Source organism: Nicotiana tomentosiformis, chromosome 7, assembly GCF_000390325.3.
Source record: "Nicotiana tomentosiformis chromosome 7, ASM39032v3, whole genome shotgun sequence".
In the NCBI taxonomy this organism is placed as follows: Eukaryota; Viridiplantae; Streptophyta; class Magnoliopsida; order Solanales; family Solanaceae; genus Nicotiana; species Nicotiana tomentosiformis.
The window spans coordinates 93,000,152-93,009,995 of NC_090818.1; the positions used below are offsets into that span (position 1 = coordinate 93,000,152).

Genomic DNA, 9,844 nt, shown 5'->3' on the forward strand with positions numbered 1-9,844 from the left:
AAAATATCTTATACTTTTAGAGTGACAAAGTGTGCTTAGTGTGGGGAGTAACATTCAACCTATTATCCATCAATTCTTGCTCAATCATTGAGGATTAACAAAGAAAGCCTTCATCCTAAAGGTAAGAATCTATGTCCTAGCTCTCAATTTCGAAAATTTATAAAAAAGGGGATAATTAGAAAGACAATTATTAGGTGTGGGGGGTTTTTATCTTGCATGCATGTGTTATCAAAGAATGTGGGAATGTTGTGAGCTGAAAATGCTAGAGAATGGGTTGGGGAATGATGGAATCTTACACAAAAGGGACTTAAAAACATTAATGCAAACCTAGTGTTTGATAATGTGCTCAAATGAGCTAGAATCATGACCATATTCTTAATTTTGGTCCAACTTGTTTTATTTCTAAAATAGATGGAAGTGCTAAGTATTGCCGAACGTTTTGAAGTTTATAGGAAGCTCAATTGAGGTATGTTGGCTAAACTCTTCTTTAAGAATTGGAACTCCAATATCCTTGTAAGTTCCAAGATATTTATTACAAGTTGAGTATTCCGAATAAGTTTTGTGACAAAGATATATGTTTAATTTGTGTTTCAAATGCTCTCATGATATTGTATTTTAAATTGAGGATATGTTCCAAACTATGGATTGTGTATCTACGTGTTATGATTCAAAGTCTTGATTTATGTGGAAAACTATTTTGCCAAATTATGTAGAGAATGTGATTGGGTTACACCTCCACCTACATACATTGGGGTTAGGCGGCAATGCCGGAAATTATTATGTTATTTAACGTAGTTTCAATTTTAATGTATTTTAATTTAATGTATTTTTAATTTTAATGTATTTTTAATTTTAATGTATTTTAATTTAATGTATTTTCAATTTTAATGTATTTCAATTTTAGCAACATCAAATATTTTATCTTTGCACCTTTCATTTTTTGTGATGGTTATATTTTTTTCATACAATTATAACTCATAATAAAATTAACTACCAATTTTACATAAAAAAATAGATGCACAATAATTTATTTTTCAAAATTATACGTCAAAGTTAAGATAAAAATTTAATTAGGTAAATATATTATATAAACATAATTAAGTATATATAAAAAGATAAATTAAAAGATTAAATAATAAAAATAATAATATTTTAATGGAGAATAGTAAATGGGGAGATGAATAGTGTGTCCCAAATTTGGGGAGACACTATTCACTCTCCATTTTGGGGACAAAAATGGGGGAGGGTTGGAGTGAAATTTTTGGGGACAAGGTTGGAGTTGCTCTTAGAAGTATAGAATGACTCTATCTTCGCAAAGTAAGCGTAAGGGCTGCGTACCAGTATGTTGTTGTTTAAAAGTATAGAAGGACGTTTCTGCCGTGAAAATTATTGGTAATTTTCGTTTTTAAGAAAGAGTTTATGTGAATGACGATGTTGTTCTTTCTAACGATGACCTTGACCCTTGGATCTTAGATGTTGATGACACTTGTCTCTCCAATCTTTTTTATTACCAAGGGAAGCAATTCGGGTAAGTGAATTTCCGATCCTTTTTGTTCTAGACGGATTTAAGATCTTGTTCTTTGGGTCTTTGATTTTGGTGCGTGATACCATTTGGGAACATGTTCTAGTCATGTTAGCACGCTTTACTTTAAAATATCTTTTAGTCATGTAAGGTATGTAGAACTAACTTATATGATGATCACTGAGAATCCGTACCCAACTTAAATTTCCGAATGTGGCGTAGCTATTACTGTTATCTGTTCTTTGATTTTCATGGATTTTAATTTGTAGCATCAATGTAATGTAGGGTTGATCCATACGATCCAAAGGGATTTCACGAATGGGCATCAAAAGGAGTTTGCCCAGCAATACCTGCTGTACTAAGATTGTACAGTACAACAAATTGATTGAAAGTGGATTTAGAGTATTCCTTGTCACTGGTAGAAGTGAATCCACACTTGGACAAGCCACCCTTTACAATCTCCACAACCAGGGATTTCTTGGCTATGAACGTCTAACTTTAAGGTATCGTCTACTATTGTTGTTCAGTTGAATTTCAATGATTTAGGTTGACTATGTAAGAGAAACGTTCTTATGATTTTCCTTTTCTCATGAAATTGCAGGGAAGATCAGTACAAGGGAATGAGTTCAATTGTTTATAAGTCAGAGATAAGGAAAAAGTTGGTAGGAGAGGGGTACAGGATATGGGGCAACGTAGGAGATCAATGGAGTGATCTTCAAGGAGAGTATATAGGCAATCGAACATTTAAACTTCCCAATCCCATGTACTTTATCCCTTTAGAAAAATTGAAATGTAATTATTGTGTGAAAGCATGGTCTCTTGACATAAATAATAATAATGGACATTTCATTTATGCTATAGCGAGGCTATTGTAACCAGTCACAAGTATTAGTAACACTTTCGTTTACATTTGGAATCATACTTGTAACAACAATGGTAAGATAATTATATTTGGTTGAAATTTATCATTATTGTTATTACTGGATTCGTGTCCAAGATAGTATTTTTATTTTAAGCATCCTAACTTCTTTCTCTTTAGGTGTAAGACATTCATTCATCTACAAACATGGATGTATTTATTATTAATAGCTTCTTCTCCTTTTTTAAAACCTGATAGATATTTTATTGAGATTTTGATTTTATGTGTATATATATATATATATATATATATGGATTAACAGACAACAAGTTATTGATGGTTCTATTGGAATTATAAGGTATACCTTTTAGCGAAATATTTCCAACTTGTCATCTCCCATGTAAAGGTTAAAACATCCAAGTACAAATAATATATTGTCCTATTGAAGCACATTCAAGCTTTGATAATCAAGTCATATATACTAAGTAATTCTTTTAGGGGAAATGCATGACAATGGACTCTTTCAAACTAACGTTTAGAACTGCTCCATTATCTCCATAAGAGATGGATCTAACACATAAGCAGTGCATGCACGTGTATTTATTTCTTCGAACTCAAATTTTAATATAAGTTCATTTACTACCTTTAATTAGATTTTAGATCCGCCTCTAAAGGCCACCTGCATTACAACAACAGTATCAAGCCAAAGTTTGGATTCCCCATACGTATAAATTATTCATCTATATGTAAATCACCATTCGCATTTGCACTGAACCTCATTCCAAATATTGCATTTTTTCATTTGTATTACGAAATCTAAGAGGAAAAGGAAAGAAATTTGAAAATGAATGACACTGATGTATCAAAGCAAATACAGCAAATGGTCAGATTCATACGGCAGGAAGCCGAAGAGAAGGCCAATGAGATATCTGTCTCCGCTGAGGAGGTTTACTTTTCATAATTTTCCTCTCATTCTAATTTTTCCTTATATTAATATTATTGTAGAGACTTGTACGTTCATGTAAGAAATATATGAAGTTTAGAGACTTATTGTATGTTTGTGTAAAAATATATGTGAAATTTAGAGAACCTTTAGTTTCAAAAAGACTAATTCTTTAGGAAATGGACCTGAATAGAGCATTTATTTATTGATAAAAGAGGATTTTGGCAGTTGATTGATTGATATAATCATTTTTATTCCTTTTACTTCAAGTCTTCTCACTGGTGTAAAATACTACTCCTGTTACACTTGTAAGGTAAATTGGTAGTGATATGCAATTAGTCATCTTTCACGTTTAATTAGATTAGGTAATACCAAATCATCTGAAGTATAAATCTGATTCGAAATAATAATATTATATTGGTAATTGAGATTATGTGAAGAGGTTTTCACACAAAATGAGATCCTGAGTGAGTTTTAAAATTGTTTAATTAGTTTGTTGTTTAACATATGGCTATCCTTTTGCGTGTGCATGGTAGGAATTCCAAATAGAGAAATTACAATTAGTTGAAGCTGAGAAGAAAAAGGTGAGACAAGAGTATGAACGGAAAACCAAGCAGGTGGAAGTCCGTAAGAAAATGTGAGTTCATATATAATATAGTTATTGTTCAAGTAACATAATTTAGTACGTATAAAAAATGAAACTCTTAATTTTATTGTAATTGGTATATATAGTGAGTATTCAATGCAACTAAATGCATCACGTATCAAAGTTCTCCAAGCACAAGATGATGTGGTGAGTGGAATGAAGGAATCTGCAAGTAAAGCACTTGTAAAGATTAATTCTGGTGACAAGAATAATTACAAAAAGCTTCTCAAGGGATTGATTGTTCAGGTAATATATAATTAGTTGCGTTTTCTTTCATATATATATATATATGGTATCTGCAACCAACGTAACCTTAATATGATATTCGTTTGCAGAGTCTGGTGCGACTGAAGGAGCCATCAGTGTTGTTGAGGTGCAGGGAGATGGATGTTTCAGTAGTTAAATCAGTTGTAGAGGATGCAAAAAGAGAGTATACGGAGAAAGCCAAAGTGCGTACCCCTAATGTCACCATTGACAATGTGCATCTACCTCCACCTCCAACTGATTCAGATCCTCATCGCCCCTCTTGGTACTTCCTCTTATGCCTTGGGATCAGTTTAAGAAAACCTTGTTTTGATATGTATTGGGTAAAACCTTTAAGTTATCTTTTATTTTGCTAATGAAAGCTCTGGAGGAGTAGTTCTGGCTTCTGAAGATGGGAAGATTGTATGCGACAACACTCTGGATGCGCGACTGGATGTTGTTTTCAGGCAGAAACTCCCCGAGGTAATTTGTTAATCTTCCAACCCATTGTTTTAGTTTTTTACTTTCTTCCATATACCCCATTCCTCTAACCACTTTCTTCTTCAGACTTCTTTCAATCTACCAAATCACAAACAGCTGAATACCTTCAGCTTCATACTCATTCAAGTCTATAGTTTGCTCTTTATGCAGATACGTAAACAACTTTTCTCTAAGATGGATGCTCGTACAACATACTAGCATACACTACTCCAGTCTCCAGTGGATGAACTTAATTCATTCACATTCCCAACTTTATTAAACAGTTGTCACATTCCTATGTGCTAGTTCAGTAATCAGTATATTGTTTTCAAGAAGATTGTCATTGAATAAAGATATTTTACTTTCAAAATCATTATTCTTCTTGTGTTTAGAAACAAGTTCAACAATGTGAAGCATGATATCTAAGAGATTGGCTAGGACAGCAAGAAATTAAACGAGCACTCACCAATAATTAGCCACTTTTGCAAAACTCTTGAGTCATGCATTAATTTACATTGTGGCATACAAGCTTTTCTAGGAAAGAGAATACTTCCTACTCCTACCAGTTTTACCTTCTGATGTCCTGGATTTGCGACCCGACTTGTGATGTTTTTCTCCAGAAGGACTGCTAAATATACCAATTCTTCCTATACCTCTTGAAAGGGAAGTTAAGAATGTTTTTCCATGTCCTGTTTTATCCATCATACCTTGTTTCATGAACACTTGTTCCTTCTCCAGGTCACTGAGCCTTACCCTCATTCTTGATATCTCCAGCTTTAGTTCTCGGTTCTCTCTCCTTAAAGAAGCATAAGTATCTCTAGGCGACATAGCTGCACTTGTAAGACCACTACTGATCTTTTGTGATACAAAAGTATCTCCACAACTTCCGGATAGAGCATTCTTAAGGCGGAGCTGCTCAAAGTAGAGAACTCGGACAGTCATTTGAACTGGGAGTCTGTCATTCCGTGCTGCATGATTGCATGCTTCTTGAGAGAGCTTCTGGCAATCTATGAACTTGCACAGCTTCTTCGCTTCATGCTCACTTAGCGTTGGATGGGCCTAGTGAAGTTCACAAAGAGATAAATGGCAGAATCAACTAAAACTATGTTTATAAGGGGTTGAGATGTGATTTTACTTAAAGCATTAAACAGCTTGCAGGGTTAAAACACAACATATTCTTTTTGTGCACTTTATATGCGCAAAGAAGAATATTCAGACCACCAATATAAAGAACATGTTATCATTAGCAGGGATTGCTAGAATAATATACAGGTCTATAACTAAAAACTTGAAAATTCACCTTCAAATAAACATCAATAGCTCTGTAAAGTCCGTCATCAATTACACGAGCATACTCAGGCAACACTGATATCATAGCAGTGAATTTGTCAAGACTCAAATATGGATCAGGAGCTATTTCAGCAAGATATGTGTCTATCAGCCGTCCAACTTTCAATAGAGCGCCATGGCTTGGAGAATCAATACCTTGTGATTCATATCCACAATCTTCATTTTCTTCCTGGTCAATCCTTTGGAGGAAATGTATCAATATCCGCTTGACAGTGTCAACATCAAACAAAGAATCACCTGTAGTCTGGACAGATGGTATAAGCAAATCATCAAGTAAGACCATTTCCAGCCTGAAGGCAATCCTCCTCTCAATTTCAAGCCTGCAGGCTAGCGTGGCATCCACCATGATACCTATCCTCAACACCCCAAAAAGAAAATTCAGCGGAACAGATGAACTCTTTTCTGGAGGCAATAGACTAACAAGAGTTTCTATTATTGTTCTCTGCCCCTTTTCTCCCTTACAAGGATACGATCTGGCTGGATTCCAAATTTGCGGTTTCCCAATACCCTTTAGAGAGACCTGGGCGTAATGCATCAAGGACGCAATAATGCTGTCGATGTGTACCCCAACATGTCCCATTGCCATGATAACTCTGCGATAAAAATCAATACTCAGAGCAGATAGATCTTCGACCCACCATTCAAGACACCTGTCCTTAAGTTCCAAAGATCCAGTATCACAATCTAAACGAGATAGACCGGATACAAGTTGCTCCTGACAAGCATTCCTGGCAATGGCATCAATGCATCTATCTGGAATACCAACCTCCTCTGCAGTAGGAAGCAGGGCTTCACAGGAAGAAAGTACTTGCACGGATTTTTCAAGACTTGGAGAGACAACTTCATCAAGGAAAGTTTCTGTTCTTGCAATGAGATTCTCTTCACGATAATCTTCTGTCATTTCCAAGTATTCTGCCACACAGCGCAAACGTGCTACGTTTGTGGTTGTGATCTCAAAGTTCATGCCATAACAAAACTTTGCAGCCAGTTCAAATGTTTCAGGTCCTCCTGGTACGTGAGTCAAATCCAATTCTGGGAGATTTGGATCGTTGGCATCCGCCACCATCTTCTGGATCTTTCCACTCAAAGATACCAGGGGAAACTATTGTAAACATCACATAATTATCAACTTCAAGAATGATGTATGCAATTAACTAATAATGTCGAATAAGGAAGAGATAAGTTAATTATTAAATAGTTCATGATGAAACGCCCAGACAAGGCTAAGATTCACATGTTATAATCATAAAATTGATTTCTGGAAAGCATTTGTCGCAATGCTACTCCTAAAAGAATGACCATTTCAATCATTTGCTAAAGTGTCCTTAATATGACAGACTTCACTGTCATTACCACTGGGTGCTTGAATTAAAAGTTTCAATGTATAAGATGCGTCATCTCATCTAGTAGTGCCCTTGACGAGGCATGATAAAGTTGGTCTAAAGACAACAACAAGTTACAAGGGGCTTGCTTCTAGATACAGAATTATTTTTAGCTGCATTACATGCCAGCTGGAGTTCTTTTCAAACTTCAATTTGTTCCAAAATTGTGATCTTAAAGTTAGCTTACATTACGTATACCATCACTACAACAATTGTATTGTAGCTTTTTTTGATAGTCAAATACACCATTAATGGAAACTTTGGTTTTCCAATCTTAATAATCCATCAAACTACAGGAACATTGTCAACCAACTCTGATAATCCTCTGAATTTCAAATTTTACCACCATCACAATCTCAATCTATCTAGTTAGCAACCAAGAGGAAACAAACAAGTGTCTTTAAACAAAGCCCCACCCTCTCCTACTATGCATGATCTTGAACACATATTATATCCTGATGATTTATATATATTGCTAACCTTATTTGAAGTTCAAACCTTCATAAATTATCCAAAGGCACAAAGTTTCTGAAAGAAAGACTGGAGAAAGTGAAGACAGGAAAGTACCTTATGCAGTAGGAAAGACTCTCCATTTGCAGCAATTGTAATATCCCCAGCAACTTCAGAGAATATAGTGCTGATCAATATCATCACGAATAAGTTTATTTATTACGCAATGATTTTGACATGACAAAGTATTGATTTGCCATAATAAATTTACCATGTCATAAATTTGTGGTATTTTATTAATTATTCATGAAATAACAGATGAATTAGGAAGTCTTGGGTAAAGTGATGCATTTCCTCCTAATGACAGATCAAGTTTATCGGTGAAAATGAAGAAGATGATAAGATAGGACACAAATATTCAAGTTCACTGTAGTAGCACTTTCAAATTATGTGAAATAGCATACTAAAGAGACAATGACATACTCAAAGAAAGCATATAAATGTCAGAAGAAAGAGTTACTTCCATAAGCAAGGCCTTCCTGTAACTATTCACAGGAGGGAATTTGGAAAGGATAATGTTAAGTAATCCCTATAAGTAATATTCCGTGGAAAAAAAACAAAAGAGAGATTTTCGTAAGGTGCAATGAATACTGAAAATATAATAATTGGAGTGAGGAAACAATATAATCATAGCATGAATCATCAAGCAGGGCAGCCAAGATGGGCTACTGGAGGAGGTGGGGTAGCTCAAATCAAGCTCAAAGACTAAATTCATTGAAAATGGACATTCAGAATATGATGATCAAAAACCATGGCCAACTCATAATTTGCAGTAAATAGGTCTTTTTAACTATTTATCCAAACAAATTACTCTGTTAAACTATTTATTACTGTAGCCGAATAATTCTTGAAATTCTAAAGGGATGATCAACAGTCATGTGTACCACATAGAGACATGAAGATGGAGATTACCGAGTGGTAAATGAGTTGTAAGGAGACACCATTCTTGTATGAGTTGTAAGAAACTTGAGCTTCACTTTAGACTTTAGAGCAGCAGCACCATCTGCAGCACTCTTGCAGTCAAATCCCAAGACAAGCAACAATAAGCGTTGAAAGAAGACCAAAAAGGGGAAATGTGAGTGATAAATAATACAAAGAGAAAAAGCTAAAGAATTAATACAGAAATGGGCACATTTGGCAGAAGGGTGCATGGCCATGTGAAGTGTTTTACTGCAACACAAAATACCTTTTCCCCTTTTGCTTTTTATTCCTTTGTCTCTACCTTACCAATGTTTATATCATCATTATATTATCGAAACTCTAATCTACTTAGTCTAATACTAGTAGACTAGTATCAAATTTTGATGAATTCTTTACACATTAGTAGCTAGAGTGAAGCAGATATAGATAATTCATATAATCATCCAACTATTTTAGGATTAAAACGTAGTTAATTGATTGAGTAGTAAAATATTTGGAAGGTGTGTGCATGCTTTGCTTAATTCTAATATTAAAATCAAGGAAAGGCTTGATCTGATACATACTTAGAGGAATTCGCTGTCCTCGCTTTTCTGATAATAATAAAAAGACATGGATTCGAAATTTCCAACTTACAGAAATTGCAGTACTAGGCGTTACTTTATGGCTAACTTTCAAACACGCGCATACCTTACTATATTCTGAGTTGGCATTGCTCCAATTCTTATTTATCTCTTTGTTTAAAGAAAAGCGTTACTTTAGTTGTAGGTGGTCTTTTTGCTTTTGATTTATGTTTTAACAATCGATATTTGTGTCCAGCTTCCATGTATCAAGATTATTGTTCCTTTTCTTGTATCGGTCAAAGGTATATGCCAGTACACAAAGAATTTATGAGAATACATCATTTACTATTCACATAAGTATTCACCAAGTTAAAATAGAGAGAGTTCGCCAATAAGTATTCACATCAATAACATGATTTTTGATTTCT

The 9,844-nt window shown here is 34.5% G+C and overlaps 3 protein-coding genes across 4 annotated transcripts; 2 read left to right on the plus strand and 1 right to left on the minus strand.

Moving 5' to 3' along the window:
* The first annotated feature begins 1,236 nt into the window (after positions 1-1,236).
* Positions 1,237-2,487, plus strand: LOC104099766 (acid phosphatase 1). The gene is given in 5 exon segments (XM_018771898.3): positions 1,237-1,291; positions 1,411-1,528; positions 1,808-1,889; positions 1,892-2,025; positions 2,124-2,487. Coding segments are annotated over 5 exon segments (663 nt in total). The 3' UTR covers positions 2,398-2,487.
* Positions 2,488-3,043: 556 nt separating this feature from the next.
* LOC104099733 (V-type proton ATPase subunit E2-like) lies at positions 3,044-5,066 on the plus strand. Of its 2 annotated transcripts, none has more exons than XM_009606830.4 (6): positions 3,044-3,327; positions 3,861-3,961; positions 4,057-4,216; positions 4,306-4,499; positions 4,597-4,696; positions 4,849-5,066. In XM_009606830.4, the coding sequence occupies exons 1-6, from the start codon at positions 3,226-3,228 to the stop codon at positions 4,870-4,872; spliced, it is 681 nt and encodes a 226-aa protein (XP_009605125.1). In that variant the 5' UTR covers positions 3,044-3,225; the 3' UTR covers positions 4,873-5,066. The 2 variants fall into 2 exon arrangements, with proteins under 2 accessions (XP_009605125.1, XP_009605119.1); XM_009606824.3 differs by having other exon boundaries at positions 3,047-3,327; positions 4,865-5,066.
* A 107-nt stretch (positions 5,067-5,173) lies between these two features.
* LOC104099746 (BTB/POZ domain-containing protein At3g08570) lies at positions 5,174-9,236 on the minus strand. The gene is made up of 4 exons (XM_070181733.1): positions 8,848-9,236; positions 7,993-8,062; positions 5,994-7,145; positions 5,174-5,752 (listed from the first exon to the last, which is right to left on the minus strand). The coding sequence occupies exons 1-4, from the start codon at positions 9,090-9,092 to the stop codon at positions 5,228-5,230; spliced, it is 1,992 nt and encodes a 663-aa protein (XP_070037834.1). The 5' UTR covers positions 9,093-9,236; the 3' UTR covers positions 5,174-5,227.
* Between the last annotated feature and the right edge of the window lie 608 nt (positions 9,237-9,844).